Below are 23,648 nucleotides of genomic sequence, written 5' to 3'. Positions count from 1 at the left end.
CTGCGAGTTCAGACGTTGTTAAAAAAGTTATGAAAACGTAGCGTTCTCCACGTGCTTCTGCAGAAAGCAGCACAGGCACAAAAGCAGGCAAGAGCTAGCCAAAGGTAATATTTCTAAAGAAAAACACCCCAGCCCTCTCCGCCGTTGCCCACAGTACTCGGAGGCTGCATGGAATGGAACAGCGAGGGAATTTCAGGATGTCTCCAAGCCTACGCGGGTGGGTTTGTGCTTGTGACCAAGCCACTAACTAGAACGCTCACTCCAAATACCGACACGTTTCTGTTTTTAGCTTCTGATAGTATCTGGTTCTAGTGCTGGCCATTAACACATCCCTGTATTATATTCTCTGTACAAGAATCTCTGCTTGCGATTCCTTTCGCATCTGGCCTCTGCTCGGCTCAAGGCTCGTGACCGATTTCGTGCTCGTGACCGATTTCATGCTCGTCACCAGCTCCAACGGCCTCGCAGCGTGCCCCCAGCCCTCCGAAGGGACCCTCTGCACCCCGGTCCTCCCTCCCTCTCGCAGCGAGGGAGCTCTCAGAGGCGACGCTCGCGTTGGCGCGCTGCTGCGGCCCCTTCCCTATTCCTGCATTATTCCTACGCCACGTATAAATCTGTACGCGTCCATAATCAATGAATCATCACCGGAGAAGGTAACCAAACAATGCAATAAACCGGCTCCACCCACCCAATGCAGCCCTACGAGCTAGATAATTATCTCTAATGAAAGCCAACACAGAGCCGGGTTCTTCGTGCACCCACACCTGCAGGCAGGGCCTCCAGCCCCGTCCCTCCGCGCCGTGCCAGCGGCAGAGGACGGGGCAGATGGCACGGAGACCTCCCGTGGGAGCTGCTGAGGGAAGGGCGATACCCACAGAGTGCTGTGCTGGGGTCTCTCAGATAGGTCCCGACAGCCAGCACGACAGAGGAGCAGCAGCAGGACCACACTGTACTTCAACCCTGCCACTGAAGCGCCTTCAGTTAAAGCTCTGAGCTCCCAATAACACAAAAACTTGAGCAGGAGACCAGTATTCCCTACAGCCAGGATCTGTAGGCACCCTTCTCCTCCTTCCTGGGTTTCGGGCCAGTCCTGCCTTTCAGACTCCTGGTGACCTTGGGGAAGACACAGCTTCCCTACCCTTAATTTAGCAAAATTTGCAAATTAAAACGCGCGTGTGAGAGCGCAAGCCGAGCAGAAGAGCGCGGCTGAATTTAATTCTTCTAAATTCAGAGAGCGCAACAACGAAGCACGAAAGGGAGAAGAGAGGGAAGGGCTGCGACAAAAGTAGAAAAGAAGGAATGGGCTCTGTATTCCTTTGTCCCTTTTTCCTTCTCTTTTTCTAGTTCCTTCCTCTCAGTTTTCTGCTTTCCTGACTCCTCTGCCCTTCATTATCCTCTTTCCTGTTATTTTGCTTAAAACTGGCAAAAATTACAGACTGCACAGGCGTTAAAACTGGCCTGAATTCCAAATATAAGCCCAAATCTAGGCCAGAGGTATATTTGGCAAATACAAATCCTTGCCAGATTTGCACAGCTCTAATAATAAGGTGACAAGAACCGTGCACAGGATTACGGACGGGGCCTCACTCATCCCTTATAAAGCACCAAAATGGTTTCCTCTGACTTTCATTCACCCTTTGCTCATGAATCTCCGACCGTTAGCTTCGGGGTGGGGGGGTGGACCCCCAGAAGACCAAACCAACCTGGTCTGGCTTTGGGTGAAGGTTTAAAGAGGCTGTTCTCCACCAGCCCTCAGAGCCGCCCCTCTCCATCGCAGAGCAACGCCAGCCTGCGCAGAGCGTGGCGGGGCCTCAGCCCGCAGCCCTTCAGGCCGCTGCGACGAGCGCCCGCTCTTGGCTCTGCTGACCGTCTCCACACCGGCTCCGCGCCCCGGCCGCGAAAGCGGAACCCACGTTCCTACCCACTTCGGGGCTCAGCATGGTTTCTCTTCTGCTTAACGCCTCAGAGAAGCGGCAAGTTCCCATCACCCTTTTTTCCGCCTCCTTACTCATCTCAGTAGCTGAATCAGAAAAGTCCTTTTCACATTCTTAAAGTCTCCTAAGATCCTGCACCACCCTTGTTCCTACCCGGGGCCGGTGGCTGGCTGCTCTCCATCTCCGGTCAGGAGAGCAGGGCCATCCCCTTGCCACTCCTCGACATCTGCAATAACCTCACCGCATGCCTCTGAACCACCAGCTCCTTTCACGTACCTCCACCAGCACAGCTTTTCTTTTCCTCCTATTTTCACTCTCCCTATTGCAGTAATTATTTTACTCTACACGTTAAAATCTCGAAAGCGTTAGAAAAATACACTACAGCAATAGAAACTAGGGCTACGAGGATGGTGAGGGGACTGGAGCATCTCTCCTACCAGGAGAGGCTGAGGGAGCTGGGCTTGTTCAGCCTGGAGAAGAGAAGGCTGCGAGGGGACCTAATATATACTTAGAAATACCTGCAGGGTGGGGGTCAGGAGGACAGGGCCAGACTCTTTTCAGTGGTGCCCAGCGACAGGACAAGGGGCAATGGGCACAAACTGAAGCAGAGGAAGCTCCAGCTGAAGATGAGGAAGAACTTCTTCCCTCTGAGGGTGACGGAGCCCTGGCCCAGGCTGCCCAGGGAGGTTGTGGAGTCTCCTTCTCTGGAGATATTCCAGCCCCGCCTGGACGCGGTGCTGTGCAGCCTGCGCTGGGTGACCCTGCTTGGGCAGGGGGTTGGGCTGGGTGACCCACAGAGGGCCCTTCCAAGCCCGAACATTCTGTGATTCTGTGAAACCCACAAGCCGATTTTTATCGCTATGCGGAGCCGCGTTTGAGTCAAGAGGGCTCCGCACCGTGGCGGGACTCCTCCCGCCCGCATCCAACGGCAGGACGGCGGCCAAAGCTGCGTTTTACCTTGCCTCTCTTTTAAGCACAGCTTGCTCCCCTCAGTTTTGTATCATCAGCAAATCTCATTACACGATGGAAGAAATATGCGGACTCTTACGAGAGAACAAGTCCAGCTTCAAAGCCAAGCCGGCTCCCGACGCGTTACAGGTGTGCACCACATGAGCCGGCCCAGAAACCGCAACTGTTCAGGGCGTGACGACAGCTCCATATAACGTGATCAAAAACATTTCACGTGTTACCCAAAAAAAAAAATCAAAGTTAAAGACTAGTTCTGCCATCCAGAGAGGCGAAACCTAGTCAAACCCAACACAGCGGAAAGGACTGGCTATTTAAATGATTATTTAAATGATTACATTAAACAAGACACAGCGCAGCCTGCCACGCTCCCCCGGCGTTTCTAAGCCTACCAGACAGATCCTTGCTGCTGCCTCGCCAGCCCGCCGCTCCCCCAGAGGCCCGAAAACCAGGCACAGAATCACAGAATGGTCGGGGTTGGAAGGGACCTCTGTGGGTCACCCAGTCCAACCCCCTGCCCAAGCAGGGTCACCCAGAGCAGGCTGCACAGGACCACGTCCAGGTGGGGCTGGAATATCTCCAGAGGAGACTCCACAGCCTCCCTGGGCAGCCTGGGCCAGGGCTCCGTCACCCTCAGAGGGAAGAAGTTCTTCCTCATCTTCAGCTGGAGCTTCCTCTGCTTCAGTTTGTGCCCTTTGCCCCTTGTCCTGTCACTGGGCACCACTGGAAAGAGCTTGGCCCCATCCTCCTGACCCCCACCCTGCAGATATTTGTAGGCATTTCTAAGGTCCCCTCTCAGCCTTCTCTTCTCCAGGCTGAACAAGCCCAGTTCCCTCAACCTCTCCTCATAGGAGAGATGTTCCAGTCCCCTCATCATCCTCGTAGCCCTCCGCTGGACTCTCTCCAGTACTTCCTCATCTTTCTTGAAGTGGGGAGCCCAGAACTGGACACAGCACTCCAGATGGGGCCTCACCAGGGCAGTGTAGAGGGGAAGGAGAACCTCCCTCGTCCTGCTGCCCACACTCTTCTTGATGCATGGCTACTCCGGAGGTGATCCAAGTCTCTCGCTCTGTTCTGCAGAGGAGCAGAAACAACTCAGCAGCGAGTTTCAGGTGAGTTCTGAAAATGCAGTCGAGAGAAGCACAAAGCCGCAAAGGCTGGAGCCCCATCACCTTGAACCCAGCCACACAAAAAGGCGCAGAGTATATTTTAAGATGGCTGGAACTTCGGGTGTGTTACACATATGGAATATTTTGCTTATGAGCATGGAGAGATGATTTTTGTCTTAACAATGGAAGGCCAAAACACCTCTGTAAAACTCATCCCCAAGTGAACACCTGTAAGCCTACCACACCAACGTAACCTGGGCCTGCTCTGCAGAAAAAAGGACACGTTTTATGTGTGACTTCCAGATCTTGGTTTTCTGCAGTTTCCATCAATAGAAAACTAGGATTACAGCGACTGGATTTTGGACACTGACTGAGCCAAGCAATAAGGATGCTATTCGGTCATGACCAGGAGTGTGGCAGGGAGCTCCAGGAATTTAAACGTGGATGAGCAGAGGGCTACAGGCAATGAGCTCAGTCTCGGGTTGCATTTGGGAGTCTGCATCCACAAAATATGGATTATGAAAGAATTTATCACCTATTCAGAGACTCCTCTGCAATCCCTTCATCCCAAGAGATGTTATTTCAGAGGTTGGTGGTGTAATAGGCTACTGAAGCCAAAGCACATTCCCACCACGATGCGCAGGCATACAAAGTATTATCCAAGTTACAGTGCATCTATGAGATCTTTCACTTTTCCAGCAGAAGTTTGGAGAAGATCCTTATAGGGAAGGTCTAGTTAAATTTAGTTGGAAGTGTTGTGAGATGCATCAGCCCACCAAACACACTTCCGTTCTTTAGATATTAGCCTTCATCATCTCAGACGCCACCAAAGAGGACGGGTGGAGGTACCAGAAGGTGTGTCTCCTCAGGGTGACCAGCACACACAAAGCACATTTCCAGTCTGTAGGTCAAGGGAGGAAGATGAGATGAAGGCAGAAGTGCCTGTCTGCCAGAACCTTTGCCCTGCAGCTGCAGAGATGAGAAACCAGCAGAGAAAACCTGCTGGCAGCTGCGTTTGGAAAGAGGGTGAGACTCCACTCGTGGGACAGAAGAAAGGGTTTGGTCTTCTGCAAAAGCTATCCAAAGTATCGGAGAGAAACTTGTGCCTGGGGGATGTGAAATTTTGTTTGATCTGGATTCTACTTCTAAAGTATTACAAGATTATAAAAACACAGTGTTTTGCTGAATCAGCTTGGTATCCGAACGTTAAAGATCTCCTCTACCAGATGGAGAACCTAAGCTCTGTTTCAGTTAGCACTTTTGTTTTTTTCCACAATCCACAAAATATTGGTATGTTTTAATTCATGATCTTCTAAGGTATACCATGAGGAAGACCACAAGTCTTCAGCACACAGCCCTGGAACAGCTTAGCTCTGTGTTAAATATTCTGCCATTATCTCCCTCGGTTTTCACGTTTGCCTGCTCCATGGAAATCAAGCATCTCAACTTTGCCTCCAGCTTCAGTGCTACTGCCTACCAGTCAGCGACACCCTTTCCGTGAAGATGGCCAAACCTAATGAGTACAAGAAACCAAGTAATCTGGACCAGGAAGAGGCATGAGAACCTTTGACATCAAATTTGTGAAAGCAAAAACGCCTCTGAAGAAACCTGAGACTCAAGGATGAGGCTGGCAAGACGACTAAGACAAAACTCCAGTGTTGCACTGAACGTTTGAGTTCAGTCACTCATAAAAGCATGAAGGTCACTCAAGTTGACACACTGAAGACTGTGCCAGCAAGAGCACGATTCTTCTAGATCGTTAGGAGGCTCAGAAAAACACCAGAATTTTGGATATTCGTGCTTCATAGACCCAGGTCCAGACTGGCCAAGTGTCAACTGAACCAGAGGACAAATGCAACAGCAAGACAGAGGCATGTATGCCCTGGTCTTACCTGCTCCTACAGGCCACTAAGATGAAAATATTCTAGAGGCACAACCTGAAGTATCTCGCTTTCAAATGCAAACATCAGACCACGCAACATCAACCTTCCCATCAGATAAAGAATATGTTTATTCCAACAGAACTATAAAGATACCAACAGTTTTCTTTGAGGAGGCAGAACACACCATACCGCAGAAACCATTTGGAAATGCTTCTCCCTATGTTTGTTGGTCCGTGATGGTTCCCTCAGGGGAAATTTACTCCTGACCCAACCCAGAGATTGCTTATGGATGGCCCCAGGTACAGTCTCCCTCCCATACAGGACTGCACACTTCATGCAGACTGGACTCCTCATTGCAAAATGCATTGTAAGTATTTAAAACTAGTTTAAAATACCCAAAGCAGAGTCACACACACAACCTGTTGACATGTCCTCCTAGGACAAAAGCATTGCGCTGCTACGGTGAAACACTGAGCTCCTCTCATGGTTCACTCTGCGGACAGCTGAGGACACCAAGAAACCGAGGAGAGGTGCGTGCTTGTTATTTCCCATGAACACGAAATACTCCTTTCTCTTTTCTTATTTAAGAATTCTGTGATGGCTCCTCTACAGAGTTTAATCCGTCTACTGATGTTCTCACCCACCGTGTGATCACCCATTCTGGAATAATCCCTGTTTCCTTCAATATTTCTTGCCTCTCTCCTGGGAAATTTATATCCGATTCTGGCATCTGTTCCCCATCCTCTTTTGTGAACACTGAGGCGAAAAATCCATTTATTTTTTTAGCAGTGTCTACATCATCTGTCAATAAATTACCCTTTCCATCTCTAAGAGGTCCTAAAACCTACTTTACTGACCTCCTCTTCTTTATGCATTGCAATAATCTTCCATGATTATTTACCTTAACCCCACGTACAGTTGTTCCTCTCTTTGCTTTCAGATTATTAATTTTTAACTTTGAACCTCATTCCACACATTCTCTGAACTTGATGTTTTACATCTTGTATTCTTGCCTGCTTTCCTTCCGATTACTTCTTGTCGTGCCTGCTCTTACACACTAGGATGTTGGTATGCTTTACTAAATAATATTATTTATTCTGAGAGGAGCTGTGTAGAATATAATTGCCACACTCCTTCAGTAGGTACCAACCCCCCTTAATAAGTGTACTTACACGGCATCGCCTCTCCGCTCCCTGGGAAAACAGGCTGCAGAAGGCAAAGCTAACGGTGAGCGACGCTCGGACCGCGACGGCCGCTCTGTCCGCACACCTCACTTCACCATCAGCAGGGAACGGGACACCTTAGAAATCATTACTAGTGTTGTCCAATACAATACTCCCCAAACAAGCACGCTCTTCAGATTTTCAGTCACCTTCTGGGTGCTGCTCCACGTACCACGGGAGATCTGTAGTCTCAGCCAACCGCAAATCCAGGCCAGAACTGGCTTCGGAATCAATTCGCTGGCTACAAGATTTACGTGAAAGTTAAAATCTAGGACGGAAAAAATAATGCTCTCCTAGAAGGCGTATTTGGAAAGACAAAATTCGCTGGCGATGCAAACCAGAATCAGGCACCTTCGACTCTAGTGACACACAAAAATGAAAATATAAATAGTACAAAGGAGGATATGAACATGTTGATACAGATATCATAATTAAAATGTATTTAAACAACAGATTAAAAATGCTTGTAACTAAATTCTTGCTGATCTGTTTACACAGCTTCCTTATCCAAGAATTAATCAAAATTGGTTTTTTTCCAGGTAATTCACACACACACACACACACAATGCCACTCTTCTTAATATTTGATTGTTGGCCTAATTGCTTCTTTATCGCATTTAGTCAGCACATCTAGTCCCAGAGTATCCTTCTCCATCACTTTTCTTTCTGTACTCTTTCTAGAACTACTGAATATCCTTAAGCCCACAACCACATAGCAAAAGTCTGCAGAATAAAGAAAAGTATTGGAGTACTCTGATTTTAGTTAAAAAGAACTAGAACCTAATTAAAGCACCGATGGTTCCTGTTAAACGCGTGCTCCGTATCTTTTCATTTCTCATGGTCCAAGGATCAAAGCGCAGACCCAGTACACCATCAGCCCTGTACAGGGTGAGAACTGGTGCCGTCCTCAATCCAGCCCATATGGCAAGATGCATCTACGGGCACGACGCTGCCGAGAGTTACCGCACGCTCCTGTCACACCCTTTTTATCCTTTCCATTGGAACTGTTCTATATTTGATTTTAGATATTCTGCACAGCTGACCAAACGTGCTAAATCCAGAGCAGCACGGGAGGCTGCGGGCTGGGGACAGGAGCAGAGACATCATTACACAAACTGTCACAAGCAGTCTCGAGGAAGAGAATTAAAAATTTAGCCGCAAAAGTAAGAACGACTTTTCCTCCTTCCAGACTGTCACATCTTCCTCCGGCGAGCAATGATTGTTTTCTCTCCCGGATGCACCCCCAGATACGGAGCAGAGCCTCGGAAGCCGCCTGGCGCAGAAACACGGACGGCAGCCTGTCCTGACCAGCCCCGGGCGCTGCCCGCCGCTGACCCCGGGCGCAGGCTGGCACCGCGGCTCAGCCGCTCCGCCGGCTGCAGCTCCATCTTGGTTTTGGAGGAGAACACACCAAGACCCAGCAAAACCAGTTGATCTTCTTCAGCCAACGCCTTCTTTGACTCCACGTCTCCGCACTGTGCAGTGCAGGGACTTGCGGGCTCAGAGTGATTATTAATTATCCGGCTAACTCGGCATTGTTTTACCCACTCCGTGCCTTAACGAGGGAGCATAACAAAGCCACTGTTTCGGCCCGTTTAACGGACCGTGACCGGAGCAGCTATGTAAATGACCTAGTAATTCAACAAATTTGTTTTGTTTCACAGATTTTCCCACATGTACGCTCTCCAGCTGTAATGCAAATCCACTCGTCCCCCCCCGACGCACGCCGCTACCTCGCGCCGCGAGCTCACTGACAACGTGGCTGCGAACAGCTTGGGGAAATCGGGAGATGGGAACAAATCCACAGATTTTCCAGGGGTTTCTTTGGTGGTGGTGGTTTGCTTCAGTGTTTTTTTGTTTTCTTTCATTTTAAATGCCTATCGGTGGTTTTCCTGGTGGGGTAAGGTTTTCTGGAAATTGCATTTTTTCCTCTCTGTGAATATTTTAAGGCAGTCACTTCTAGGTTTCTTCTCATGCTCCAACAGGTGTGAGCTCAAATCCCCTCTGCCACCATCACCAGCTCAGCTGGGGAACAGCAGCAAATTCTGGTTTGAAAGCCAAACCAAGTTCATCTCTCTGAAGGGCAGCAGCCCGTGCACCCTCCAGCTTGGCTCTCGGGCCATCACCCCACGGCCGGCTCCAGGGGCTCGGCGCAGAGCAGGGCTGGCTCACTGGCAGGAGGACCTTCGTCCCTGCCGACAGGCTGGGTAACTTCAGGCAGGGCTTTGCAAACTTACGGTTTGTACTCCAAATACAGATCAAACGCGTCTGCGGCTCAACGCAAAATTATTCACACAGCTTCAGTCTACGCCTCGCTACGCAGAGCGCAACTGTCCCACAAAATAAGTTATTAAAAATGCTTGGACTTCTTAAAAATGCTGGAGAGAGTCCAGCAGAGGGCTACGAGGATGAGGAGGGGACTGGAGCATCTCCCCTACGAGGAGAGGCTGAGGGAGCTGGGCTTGTTCAGCCTGGAGAAGAGAAGGCTGAGAGGGGACCTTAGAAATGCCTACAAATATCTGCAGGGTGGGGGTCAGGAGGATGGGGCCAGACTCTTTCCAGTGGTGCCCAGCGACAGGACAAGGGGCAACGGGCACAAACTGAAGCAGAGGAAGCTCCAGCTGAACAGGAGGAAGAACTTCTTCCCTCTGAGGGTGACGGAGCCCTGGCCCAGGCTGCCCAGGGAGGCTGTGGAGTCTCCTTCTCTGGAGATATTCCAGCCCCGCCTGGACGCGGTGCTGTGCAGCCTGCTGTGGGTGACCCTGCTTGGGCAGGGGGTTGGGCTGGGTGACCCAGAGGTCCCTCCAACCCCAACCATCCTGTGATTCTGTGATGTGTTTAAGAAGAAAATACAATGGAATGTAAACTTCCCTGAAAGCTATGTAGTACAAAATAATATTTCAATTCCCTCCTCAGTATGCAGACATTAATTGCCACAGTCTACAGTTTCTATTTATACATCTGCTGCTCGTTCCCCGAATAAATGGAAACGTCCTTGTAATTTCTGGTCTTCAGGGCTGTACAGGAGGCTGGGGTTGAATGCTGAAGCTCAGAATCCTGACCAGCAGCGCCTGCAAGATTGACTTGCTGCAAAATGTATTAACTCTTGCTTGGGAACGGCAACATAGCTACAAAATGCTTTTCAGCACAGATTCTTTCCGTTCCTTTTCTTCACAGACGAGAAGCAGCAGGCATATTGCACGACAAGAAGGGAGACGTGAGCCTGTGTCTTCTGCACAGCGTTTTTACGGCATCTTTCAAGGTCCCAGCTGACACTAAACCACGTGGTTTTCCTTCTGGTTATCTCAGATAGCTAAAGTACCACATCTGAGCTCCTCGGGTCTCAGCCTTGACACCCTGCATAGCTAAACTCCAACCGCTGCTCAGGGTCCTCCAGCAGCACTTCTTTGTTGGGCAGAATCACAGAATCACAGAATAGTAGGGGTTGGAAGGGACCTCTGTGGGTCATCCAGTCCAACCCTCCTGCTAATCCGGGGAAAAAAGGCTGGAAGAAATCCTGCCCGGCTGCTCAGGGGTAAGCGGAGGAAGGAACGGGGAGCCTGAACTTACACAGAAATGTAGATACATCTCCATTAAAGAGCAGAAAGGACCTTGTCTGAAACCAGTTGCTGTTTTGTCATTCAGTCCTGGAAGACGCGTTTACGGTTCCCTGCCCTCAGAACATGCAAGGGTGCACATTTATTTCCCAGATTAGTGCCGCTTTTGAAGTCTGGAGACACCGAAATGAGAGATTTTGTTTGGTGAAACAATTTTAGATCTGGCAAAAAACCTCGACAAATTACTCTTCCTGGATTTTGGTTGAAAAGGAGGATGGGGCCAAGCTCTTTTCAGTGGTGCCCACTGACAGGACAAGGGGCAACGGGCACAAACTGAAGCAGAGGAAGCTCCAGCTGAACAGGAGGAAGAACTTCTTCCCTCTGAGGGTGACGGAGCCCTGGCCCAGGCTGCCCAGGGAGGCTGTGGAGTCTCCTTCTCTGGAGATATTCCAGCCCCGCCTGGACGCGGTGCTGTGCAGCCTGCTCTGGGTGACCCTGCTTGGGCAGGGGGTTGGACTGGGTGACCCACAGAGGTCCCTTCCAACCCCGACCATTCTGTGATTCTGTGATTCTGTGAAGTGGTTCCTCAACCAGCAGTACCCATCCCCTCCCCAGCAGCACTGTGGCTGGGTCCCTGCCGCGTCCACCCCCGACTGCCTCGCCTCCAGGTGGAAACCAGTACGGCCAGATCACTGGGGACGCTCTCCACCAGCCTGGGGAACACCGGGGTGCTCGGCACTCTGTGAGATGAAGCTCTCCGGCTCTGGAAGCCCTGGCCTGCCACGCACCATCCAGCCAGCCACTTCTACAACTGCAGGGGCCGGGTCGTGGCAGCTGCACCCATGGGAAATACTTCAGACGAAAACAGAGTCTAGGATTGCCAGGTCTTCGGTTTCTGAAGGCCTTTCCTGACCTTCCTCACTGTTACAGTCAGATTTTCTGTTGCTGAAACTCAGCTTAGTTAATGCTATCTATAGCCAGACACAGATTTTTTCTGAAAAACATAGTTCTACTTGCAGCTCCTGAAAATTCACCTTTGACTGCTTTTTAAAAAAAAAAAACGTCGCGTGTTTCTTTCTGCATGGTGCATAGAATTGAAGTTTTTCCAAATGTAACAGTCCGCACCGCCCTGAAAAGGCTCGAGGGGACCACGAGCAAGCAGCAGGCACCAGCACGACAAGCGAGCGGCCGGGTGACCCCTGCGAAGCACCGCAACCGCGGTGTCCCCACGCCGGGCCACCCTCGGGTGCCCCCAGCCGCCAGACCCGAGCGACCAGCAAACCCCCCTGCGTTTCAGCTCCATGGCCGAGCGTTACCGGACAGTCTGTGACGTTTCCCTCCCGGTTCCTTGCGTAGCTTCACTTCTCCAGCTGCAAAACGGGAACCAAAAGGCACCTGACATAACAGAGGTGGTGGGGAAAAGAATGAATGCCAGACGCTCGCTGAGAAACCCAAAAACCTGCCAGGATGAAATGTAAGCTCGTTTTGGGAAACGTTGAAGTCATTTCTGCAGAAGGTTAAAAAAATAATAATCAGGCTGAGTCAGATGCACAGCATGGAAAATTTCATCCCCGATGTTTATGGTTTAGCGACTGGAAGCAAGGCCTTCTAATGCTGTGTTGGGTAAACTTCACTAATCTGCAAAAATTCCAGTTCCGCTTACAATAACAGCAACCGAATCAAAGCCGGGCGGATTCAAAGCAAACGCCGCAGCGATATTTGTGCGGAGACAAGTGCTATCATAGCATTAAAAATAATATTAGAAGTTGGCATGTATATGGAGTATCCAAGGAACTCCGGATGTTTTCCAGACAGCAGTTCCTCACACGGCACAACGTCCCCGCAAAACACACTGTGTGCGTTCTGCAGACAGACAGACAGACAGGCACATTTGAGCACAAAGATGTTCAACACCTCACCAAGAGCGTGCCGGGCTGCCCAGGAACCCCGGGCACGAGCCCTGCCGGCCCGTGTCCCCGGCACCACGCGGGCTCCAGCACTGCTCGGCCGCTCCATCGGCGAGAGAACGCCGCCTGCCCCCAGATAACGCTGCTAAGAGGGAAATTGGAGATATTTAAAAGGAAAAGGGAAGAAATCGGAGGGGAAACCATCTCTTTTGCAGTGTGAGTGCCAGTGCCCGGCAGCCGCAGGCGCCAGCCCTCCCAACGCACGTCGGGGCAGCCACCGTGCCGTGAAGCAGCGCGGCACCGGCCCGCAGCACCCACCCGGGAAGGACCTCGGAGCAAGTCCCCGTATCAGCTCTTCGCTTTCTGCTCGGCGATAGAAAACACACACACAAGCAAAGATTCTGTCTTCACGCACTACATCACCGACCAGCTCCTACAGCTATTAAGAGATCTACGTTCAGTAACCTTACATCCTTCTAGAGAATCCCAAAGCAGTATCAGAAATTAAACACCATCTTCTAATTGGCACTGTAGGACCTTTTTCAATAAGATATGTAAAATCACTACTCGGAGCACCAGAAACAGTACACGCGGCGGGGAGGAGTACACAAACTGTCGGTGCAATAAAATGAGGGAAGAGCTTCTGAAGTGAGGCCCCATCTGCAGTGCTGTGTCCAGTGCTGGGCTCCCCAGTTCAAGAAAGATGAGGAGCTACTGGAGAGAGTCCAGAAGAGGGCTACGAGGATGAGGAGGGGACTGGAGCATCTCTCCTACAAGGAGAGGCTGAGGGAGCTGGGCTTGTTCAGCCTGGTGAAGAGAAGGCTGAGAGGGGACCTTAGAAATGCCTCTAAATATCTGCAGGGTGGGGGTCAGGAGGATGGGGCCAGACTCTTTCCAGTGGTGCCCAGTGACAGGACAAGGGGCAACGGGCACAAACTGAAGCAGAGGAAGCTCCAGCTGAACCTGAGGAAGAACTTCTTCCCTCTGAGGGTGACGGAGCCCTGGCCCAGGCTGCCCAGGGAGGTTGTGGAGTCTCCTTCTCTGGAGATATTCCAGACCCACCTGGACGCGGTGCTGTGCAGCCTGCTGTGGGTGACCCTGCTTGGGCAGGGGGTTGGACTGGGTGACCCACAGAGGGCCCTGCCAACCCTGACCATTCTGCGATTCTGTGATTCCTATTCTAATTTTTACTACCTTCCACAAACTGGGTTAATCAGCATTATAAACCCGAGGGGAAGTGGTCTCCCTGCCCTGCCCTCCGCGGTGACAGCCTGTCTGGTGGCTGGCGAGCAGAAGCGCTCGCAGGGCTGCACCTCGTGCGGCGTGCCGGGTTACGTTCAGGCTGGTTAGAGCACCCCGAAGCAACACAAACCTCAATATTCCTGGTAGGCAAAGCGAGGAGAGGAACTGAATTCTAATGACCCAGCAGCTGTCACAATATGACCACAGTAACCAAATCAAAATATCACCCACTAACCCAGCTGAGATTCAAAGGTCACCGCATAAGCCAGCAGCCTTCTTCAGCAGCACCCGAAACCTCCGTCTAATCCTCACAGTGAACCGCCCCGCTACGCCACAGAGGGCTCAGCAGCAAGCCACGGTAGGTCGGTCCGTGATTTAACGTGCCAGCAAGGTACCCCAAGCAGCAGGCTCAGAAACACTCCCGCAGAGCACACCTGGGAAGGGGAGAGGCGGTGGGAAGCGACACACCATGTGCCCTACCCATGGCAGCTATCTGCCCATGCACACCTCGTTACCCGGCCGGGGAACCGCTCTTCACAGAATCACAGAATAGTCGGGGTTGGCAGGGACCTCTGTGGGTCACCCAGCCCAACCCCCTGCCCAAGCAGGGTCACCCAGAGCAGGCTGCACAGGACCTTGTCCAGGCGGGTCTGGAATATCTCCAGAGAAGGAGACTCCACAGCCTCCCTGGGCAGCCTGGGCCAGGACTCCGTCACCCTCAGAGGGAAGAAGTTCTTCCTCGTCTTCAGCTGGAGCTTCATCTGCTTCAGTTTGTGCCCTTTGCCCCTTGTCCTGTCACTGGGCACCACTGGAAAGAGTCTGGCCCCGTCCTCCTGACACCCACCCTGCAGATATTTAGAGGCATTTCTAAGGTCCCCTCTCAGCCTTCTCTCCTCCAGGCTGAACAAGCCCAGCTCCCTCAGCCTCTCCTCGTAGGAGAGATGTTCCAGTCCCCTCCTCATCCTCGTAGCCCTGCGCTGGACTCTCTCCAGTAGCTCCTCATCTTTCTTGAACTGGGGAGCCCAGAACTGGACACAGGACTCCAGATGGGGCCTCACCAGGGCAGTGTAGAGGGGGAGGAGAACCTCCCTCGTCCTGCTGGCCACACTCTTCTTGATGCACCCCAGGATTCCATTGGCTTTCTTGGCAGCCAGGGCACACTGCTGGCTCATGGTCAACCTGTCGTCCACCAGCACACCCAGGTCCCTCTCCGCAGAGCTGCTCTCCAGCAGGTCCATCCCAGCCTGTACTGGTGCCCTGGGGTTGTTCCTCCCCAGGTGCAGGACCCTGCCCTTGCCCTTGTTGAACCTCATCAGGTTCCTCTCTGCCCAGCTTTCCGGCCTATCCAGGTCACGCTGAATGGCAGCACAGCCTGCCGGTGTGTCTACCACACCTCCCAGTTTGGTGTCACTCTTGAGACGCTCTCGGGAAAACCCAGAGCACCCAGCAGGGCAGCGGGACTCCAGCCACGCGCAAAGCGAGCTGTGCTCGACTGCAGTCGGAGAGGTGGAGCGACGCCTGCAGCTTCTCTCCGCTCCTCCCCGCAGGGCTCGCTCCGAAGCCGAGCGCGCAGGCTCCCTGCTAGGCGCTGGCCATGGAAAAAAGGTATTTTAAAAACAAGTATCTGAAAGATGAAATACTATATAAGCCCTCATTTAAGCGCGGCCTGTCTGCAAACATCTGTGGTTGACAGGTATGGGGTCAGTAATACCGATCTCCCCAGTAACAACAAAGTCTTTCTTGCCTGGAAAACCACCTCAAACCAGCAGCATCTCCACTCAAGTCAACAGTGCACACCAGTGTAAAACCAGTTCAAGGTGAATGATCGTCAGGTTCTCTCTCAGTTACCAAGAGAAGGAGGAGCGTGGAAAGCAAACTACAGCGCGGCTCTGCAGGTGCCAGCCGTACAGCGGCACAGCTCACGGGGACCTTTCCACAGGGAGCTCGGAGAGCAGCCAGCATGAAGAGCTGCTGGAGAGAGTCCAGTGGAGGGCTACGAGGATGAGGAGGGGACTGGAGCATCTCTCCTCCGAGGAGAGGCTGAAGGAGCTGGGCTTGTTCAGCCTGGAGAAGAGAAGGCTGAGAGGGGACCTTAGAAATGCCTCTAAATATCTGCAGGGTGGGGGTCAGGAGGACGGGGCCAGACTCTTTCCAGTGGTGCCCAGCGACAGGACAAGGGGCAACGGGCACAAACTGGAGCAGAGGAAGCTCCAGCTGAAGCCGAGGAAGAACTTCTTCCCTCTGAGGGTGACGGAGCCCTGGCCCAGGCTGCCCAGGGAGGCTGTGGAGTCTCCTTCTCTGGAGATATTCCAGCCCCGCCTGGACGCGGTGCTGTGCAGCCTGCTCTGGGTGACCCTGCTTGGGCAGGGGGTTGGACTGGGTGACCCAGAGAGGTCCCTTCCAACCCCTGACCATGCTGGGATTCTGTGAGTCGGGAGCCGGCAGCCCGGGCAGGCTCCGTCCGAGGACACAGCGCTCTGCCCTGCTCATCACCACAGGACTGCCATTTCTCAGGAACGAGATCGTTCTGTAACCCCAGGGCAGCCAGAAGAGAGAGAGACACTTTTAAGTTCTAAAGGCTCAAATTAAAGGTTAAACCCAGAAGGGCCATGCAGCCCCGTGGGTTTCACGGCAGCGTGGGGCTGCTCGCGCCGCGTCTCTGCACGCTGCCCAACCCCACGGCGTGAGTTAAGCAGGGAGTGTTGAAATTTCCATGCTTTTTTTGGCTGATGCCAGACCCTCTAAAACTGGTGTAACCATGTTTCGTGCGTGAACACATACAAACGACTACAAGCTCCAACATTGTCCCGTATGTTGAACAACTCACAGATATTTCCCAATATTAAAAGACAAGGCATATTTTAGGGACGTATATTAGAGCTGACGAATGATATATCGCAGTCACAGCTCCGTGTTGGTTTTGGCTCGTGCTCAGTCCCTTTAAAGCAAAGCGTTTGGTTAGTTCATTGACAACTGCAGAAGGGTGTGATCTTGGCCAAGCGTAAGCATTACTAATATTTTTACATCATGTATTTATTTTAACCAAACTCATTTATCAACTGTAATTAAAGAAGGTAGCTATCACTCACTCACAAATAATTACAGCCCCGCTCCGTACGGCTCTGGTGTCTGCTGCGAAGCTAAACCATTATTCAGGGGTGTCAAAACTTTCTGTCACGGGGTGTGGGGTGGAAGGAGGGTCCCTGCCAAACGCCCTGGGCAACATCTCACTCCTCCGACGCAGGACAGGCTGCCCTCGCCTGAAACCCCGGCGTCTGCAGCCCGCGGGTCCCAGCAGGCAGCCATCCCCCGCGCTCCAGCACAAACCACGGCCTCAGCGTCCCCAGCCAGTTATTTATCCGTTCCCTTTCTGCAAAAATGGCTTTATCATGTTTTCAGAAATCCTTCTCTACTTTCAAAGTCCCGGTCAGAGCACGTCACGATTTTTTGTCTTCTTGGAACGGCCGTTCACCTCTTTCAGCAAATCCTGCACCAAAGTCTCATCCCCCTCACAGCAAGGATCACCACTAGCACACGTTTTTGAAATTGCACGATAGCTTAGGAAAAAAAAAAAAAAAATCCACATTCCCACCCTTATGCCGAGCACAATCACCCGCAAAAACGAGGATGAGGGCTCTAAGCCCTCCGCGTTTTATTTCCGTTTCGCTTATTCCACTTTCAACAACGCGGTCGAGTTAGGAAATTCGATTTCTTACTTTGTATTCTGGAATTGACAAAGGGAGGAGAGAGATTGTCATGCGACCCAAGGTCTCTGCTGGCCATATGATCATAGTGAGTCCCATCTCCATAGTTCTGTTAACAAATCGGGAGAAAACACAATTTTACAAGTTTAAACAGCACTTTTCAAAACCTACAGGTCCCTATTTGCCTGCTAAGTTTTAAGCCAGCTGTAAGAAATACTATTCCCTTTATTGCTTCCCCTATTGATTCTGCTGCAAGGGATGTGTTCCAGAACGTTTTAAAGCTGTTTCAATTTTTTTATTTCATTAGTAATTGACTTTGGTTTGCTGTGTGGATAATCCCGAATGGGTGGCTGAGATGAGGTTCCTGGAATTCCGTGCTGTGCAATCCAGCATAAAGCCCTCTCTCAGCACAAAAGTCTTCCTGCCCATGTGCAAGAACAGCAAAGAAATACTCCTTTTAACGTTTTGCTTTTTAAAATCTATTTTTATGGAGAAATTTGCTGTCTTAACCACCTCCTATATCCATGCGCTGGCCCATAAAAAAAAAAAATCTGAATTTTTTCCTGCAGTGGGGGTGGGAAGTTCCTTCTCACCGACAAACCACCCGGCACAGCGGCGGTCCTTGGTGCCCCATCGCCCCTCCACCGCTCGCCGGGGGTCCGCGGCAGCGGGCGCTACTCACCGCCTGCGGTGGGAAACCCGGGCAGGATCGGGCTCCTCGCTTTTGAAACGGGCTGGTGTAACCTTCCGCTTCCAGCCGCTCGATCAGCAAAATCTTAAAAATTTACCTACAAAGACTGGGCCAAGCACGGCGGTCGCGTAATGTTTTGTTTCTTCGGTTCAGAAGAACTCACAAGAAACTAATTCTCCCGACGTGGAAATCCCATCGTCGTCTCACAAAGAAGGAAGGAGAGGGGGGTCAGGCTGTTTGCGGAGCAGCTCTGCAAGTTAATGCACAGCCTTGATTGAAACTCCCGAATTCTTCCCGGGCTCGTGCTCTTTTCTTTATATCTCAAAACTTAATTGTACGCTCACATTCAAGTTTTTGCATGCATAAATAATCGTGTGTGCAAATTTAGAATTTACTTTTCAAAACATTTTTCCCTCGGAAGCAATACAAGTGTCAAGTGAAAAAAAAAGGGATAAAAATAAAACTGACAGATGTGAGTAGTAATGACGTAATGGATGCTAAGCAGGATGGAATAAGAAAAGGTGGTGTCGGGCTTTTCCCTCCCTCGGCGGCAGGGCCGGGGTCCCCCTGCCATAAAGGGGGGGACCCCCTCGGCTGCCCGTGCTCTGGACACCCCCTTAAAGCCTGAGCTGGAGTAACCTCCGCCGAGGGCAGGACCTGCCCCGAGGGGAAAGGACGGCCATGGAGGAACGGGGCAGCCGTGCTCCTCCGCGCCAGCCAGGCACTCCAGGGCACGGAGCTCCCGGCAGCGCTGCTCGCGAGCCCGGCTCCTTCACGTTAATTAGAAAACAATTAAAAAGCGATTTCAACCAACTGTTTAAATATGGGCGTAAGTAAGAGCAAAGCCACTTTTTGCCCAGCGTTAAGTGTACTTCACGCATCTGCGGGAAGCAAACAGAAATGATCACCCGGGCGCTGGAGCACAAGCCGTGCCCAGCCCCAAGGACGGGCACAGCCGCGATGCTCCGGTCCGGCGAGGACCATCGGCAGGGCTGCCCACCCCGAGCGGCTCGGGGCGCGGCTGCTCTGCTGGAAACGGCGTTTCCTCCCAACCAAAGTAACCGCCATCCCGATCCCGAGGTGTCTAAAGAATGTGGGTAACTGTCCAAAGCCACGCTCAAACTGACCGCACATGCCAGCGAACGCCGAGTCTCGCCGTGCCAGCCAGCGGCTCGGCATCTGCGTTCCCTGCGGGGGATTCCACTCGTAGGTGGGAGCACGGAGATGTCCGTGCCCCAGGCCGGCCCAGAGCCCCGTTTCGGCTCGCCAGCTGCCCGTGGAGGAGGGTTTGAAACCCCTCGGGAAGGGTGGGCAGCCCCAGCATGGTGGGACACACCTGGAGGACCCTCTCTGGCTTCCCTGCCCCAAGCTTGGGCTTCGGGGTGGCCGTGGAGTGGCCAGCAAGCTCCCACATGGGCAAGTACAGGGTCCTGCACCGGGGGAGGAACAACCCCATGCACCACTACAGGCTAGGGCTGACCTGCTGGAGAGCAGCTCTGTGGAGAGGGACCTGGGTGTGCTGGGGGACAACAGGGTGACCATGAGCCAGCAGTGTGCCCTGGCTGCCAAGAAGGCCAATGGGATCCTGGGGTGCATTAGGAGGAGTGTGGTCAGCAGGACGAGGGAGGTTCTCCTTCCCCTCTACTCTGCCCTAGTGAGGCCCCATCTGCAGTGCTGTGTCCAGTTCTGGGCTCCCCACTTCAGGAAAGATGAGGAGCTGCTGGAGAGAGTCCACCGCAGGGCTACGAGGATGAGGAGGGGACTGGAGCATCTCTCCTACAAGGAGAGGCTGAGGGAGCTGGGCTTGTTCAGCCTGGAGAAGAGAAGGCTGAGAGGGGACCTTAGAAATGCCTCTAAATATCTGCAGGGTGGGTGTCAGGAGGATGGGGCCAGACTCTTTCCAGTGGTGCCCAGCGACAGGACAAGGGGCAACGGGCACAAACTGAAGCAGAGGAAGTTCCAGCTGAACCCGAGGAAGAACTTCTTCCCTCTGAGGGTGACGGAGCCCTGGCCCAGGCTGCCCAGGGAGGCTCTGGAGTCTCCTTCTCTGGAGATATTCCAGACCCGCCTGGACGCGGTGCTGTGCAGCCTGCTGTGGGTGACCCTGCTTGGGCAGGGGGTTGGGCTGGGTGACCCACAGAGGTCCCTTCCGACCCCTGCCATGCTGTGATTCTGTGAGTGCTGCCCACAGCGGGGGCACTGGCCCTCTCCTCAGGTTTGGTGACCACCCACAACCCCTAAAAACCCCAGCGCTGAAAATGAAATGCTCAGCAACAACATCTCCACTCCACCGGCGCTCTCAGCGGTGGCGGTGGCCGATACGGCCTAGTAAGAAAAAATGGTTAATTAATGTTCTCGCTACCTGTTAGAACTAGCGGAGCAGGTGCCAAACTCAATCACAGGATCAGGTTTAAATGTTCGAAAAGAAATCAAAAAAGGCAATTTTAAAGAGAAGACAGGCTACAGCCAACTTTGCATGCCCATTTTTCTAGGCAATCAGGTGTAAAACTCATATTTAAGATTGTAAATTTACATATGCAGGAAGTCTGGTTTGGGGAAAAAGATTAGATATACTTACCCTGGATGGACTAGGATGTCCTGTATTCCCCCAGGACCCTGAGCTAGTTCTGTCTTCTACATCTAGGGACAAAAAAGTTCTTTAGGCTTTATTGCAATAATTCTTTCCTTTTGTATAGGCACTTTTAAATTAATGTTTCAAATTAATCTCCTGTTGCCTTTAATTAAGAATCAGGCACGGGGCTACTACGATGGTAGTGGCTTCTGACCCACTGCTTAAATTAACTCATTTAAATTCACAGCAGAAATGAACTGGACCCTCAGGAACCTGAGGTCTGAACATAAAAATTACTTCGGCGGCTCAGCGTTCCTCGACACTTCACAAAGTGACTGCACCGTACCAGGTAAAGTCCTACCCAAATCTCCAGGTCTTGCCAGGCAGCAAACCCAGAACATGGTAAAACAGATGAAACCTTGTAGATAAGGTCATGCAGGCTTGGGGTAAAGGCACCTCTCCCCACCCCATCCAGGCTCCTGCTGCAGGAAAGCGTTTACGCCCGGATTTGCGCACCCAAAAAAGCAGAATACATTCCTAAAGGCAAGCACGGGAGGGGTACGTCTGCCTGCTCCTCTGTCGCTGGATGGAGAAGTCATTGCAGCCCTTGGGTGGGAGACATTCTCCTCGGAAGCTTCAGACCGCCCGTTCCAGGGTGGCTTTCACCATTTTCCCCTCCGCTAGCGAGGGATCCCTGGCAAGAACACCTCCCGTGGCGTACGGGCTCGGAGGCGGCGAAACCTGCCGCTCAGGGCACCGACCCAGCAACCGGGACTGCTACCAGCGCCTCAAACCGTGCAACGCAGCGCAGCAACGCATCGTCTTCTCGTGCGCGGTGTACCCGTGCCCCAACGGGACGCGTCGGGCGGCGAGCTCCGAGTGCAGACCTTCCTAGCACTGTCAGTTAACCTGGTTTATCATCATTAGAACTTCCCTGCAACACTGAGCGTTCTCCAGCACGCTGGGACACGCTTGCGCTGCCACCATCACCAAACCGTTACTAAAACGAGCTGGGAGTCTCCCGAGATTTTCCACTTGGCTAAAAACTTAATGGATAAACCTGACATGCACCAGTACAGGCTGGGGCTGACCTGCTGGAGAGCAGCTCTGTGGACAGGGACCTGGGTGTCCTGGTGGACAACAGGGTGACCATGAGCCAGCAGTGTGCCCTGGCTGCCAAGAAGGCCAATGGGATCCTGGGATGCATTAGGAGGAGTGTGGGCAGCAGGGCGAGGGAGGTTCTCCTTCCTCTCTACTCTGCCCTGGTGAGGCCCCATCTGGAGTCCTGTGTCCAGTTCTGGGCTCCCCAGTTCAAGAAAGATGAGGAGCTACTGGAGAGAGTCCAGCGGAGGGCTACAAGGATGATGAGGGGACTGGAGCATCTCTCCTACGAGGAGAGGCTGAGGGAGCTGGGCTTGTTCAGCCTGGAGAAGAGAAGGCTGAGAGGGAACCTTAGAAATGCCTCTAAATATCTGCAGGGTGGGGGTCAGGAGGATGGGGCCAGACTCTTTCCAGTGGTGCCCAGCGACAGGACAAGGGGCAACGGGCACAACCTGAAGCAGAGGAAGCTCCAGCTGAAGATGAGGAAGAACTTCTTCCCTCTGAGGGTGACGGAGCCCTGGCCCAGGCTGCCCAGGGAGGCTGTGGAGTCTCCTTCTCTGGAGATATTCCAGCCCCGCCTGGACGCGGTGCTGTGCCCCCTGCTCTGGGTGACCCTGCTTGGGCAGGGGGTTGGACTGGGTGACCCACAGAGGTCCCTGCCAACCCCGACCATCCTGTGATTCTGTGACACCGGTTCAGCCAGGCACTTGTGCACAGGTTTAATGGAAGCCTGTGAATAATTCCACCGATACCATAGTTAGCTCTTCTGTTAACTCAAGTCCATGAGATCCCTCACGCCCATCCTTCAGCACATTGATGGACTGGACCATAACTGCTTAAATCCATTACTTTTCACTACAGGGTGTTAAATACCAGGAAATGTGATGGACACTGATCTACAACAGCATTATTGCACATTTCAGTGCTACTTTCCAACTTGCTCCTGTGTACCCGCCAGCCTCCTAATGAAATAATAATATCGCTTGCCTTTTGCCATGCACAAACCGTAGCTTTAATCTCACTGGAAAAACCCATATTTGGTCTCATGAGCCAGAGAAACTTTCCCAGAGCGCTGCCAAAGATGACACACAGGAGCAGCCCCCTCCCGCCTCTGCACGGGTCCATCCACACTCCGGGGATCGGTGGGAACATCACCCATCTGAGGAACAGATATGGTCGTTATCACTCTAAAATATGGGTGCTGCGACCAAACCTGGTTGACTTCCAAAATTAAAAAAAGCACCAAAAAACCCCCCCACACATTTGTATAGTTTAATACTTTCCCCCAATTACAATTCCTATTATCTCAGTAACAGATGAACGTGTTAATAGCACAAGACACTCTTAGGTAAATATTTAATTAAGCTCCAGAAAAAGAAAGAAAATGTGTATCATTTACCTGACAGATCAGATCAACCATTCTATTAGGTTAATTAGGCATATTTTTAAAAATCGTTTGTGTTATGTAACAGGCAATTAACTCTGTAGAGCCCCGATCCATCGCCTGCTAAAAATCAGTGGATATTATCCCACTGACTTCGATGGGCATCGTCCCTCCCTCAAGCACAGCTTCCAAAACCCACCGGTGAGCGGAACAGCTCAGCCTTGGGGAAGGGCACCCGGGGCCGGGGGGCCAGCTCCGAGCCCACCTCCGTTCTGCTCTCAGCTCCCCCGGGCAGAGCCACGAGCCCACTGGGGCACGTGCCAAACGCCGGGTAAAGGACAGAGCCACACCAGCACCGGGCTCTGCTCTTGGCAA

At 52.2% G+C, this 23,648-nt stretch overlaps 1 protein-coding gene across 12 annotated transcripts in view; it reads right to left on the bottom strand.

Annotated features, from left to right (window-relative positions):
- The window catches only part of LOC104339067 (transcription factor 4), a 250,864-nt gene that overhangs the window by 147,298 nt on the left and 79,918 nt on the right, over positions 1-23,648 (bottom strand). For 10 of the 12 annotated variants that reach the window (XM_075446799.1, XM_075446794.1, XM_075446796.1 and 7 more), the window contains 2 exons: positions 20,795-20,856; positions 17,538-17,634 (listed from right to left, as the gene is read on the bottom strand). The exons of the other annotated variants lie outside the window; for them this stretch is intronic. In XM_075446799.1, the coding sequence (XP_075302914.1) occupies positions 17,538-17,634; positions 20,795-20,856 (159 nt within the window). The remainder of the gene's footprint in view (positions 1-17,537; positions 17,635-20,794; positions 20,857-23,648) is intronic. 12 annotated transcript variants of the gene reach the window in all.

Source organism: Opisthocomus hoazin, chromosome W (assembly GCF_030867145.1).
Source record: "Opisthocomus hoazin isolate bOpiHoa1 chromosome W, bOpiHoa1.hap1, whole genome shotgun sequence".
NCBI classification, from domain to species: domain Eukaryota; kingdom Metazoa; phylum Chordata; class Aves; order Opisthocomiformes; family Opisthocomidae; genus Opisthocomus; species Opisthocomus hoazin.
Note: the sequence above shows the minus strand (reverse complement) of the source record. Positions and strands in the feature narration are given on the sequence as shown.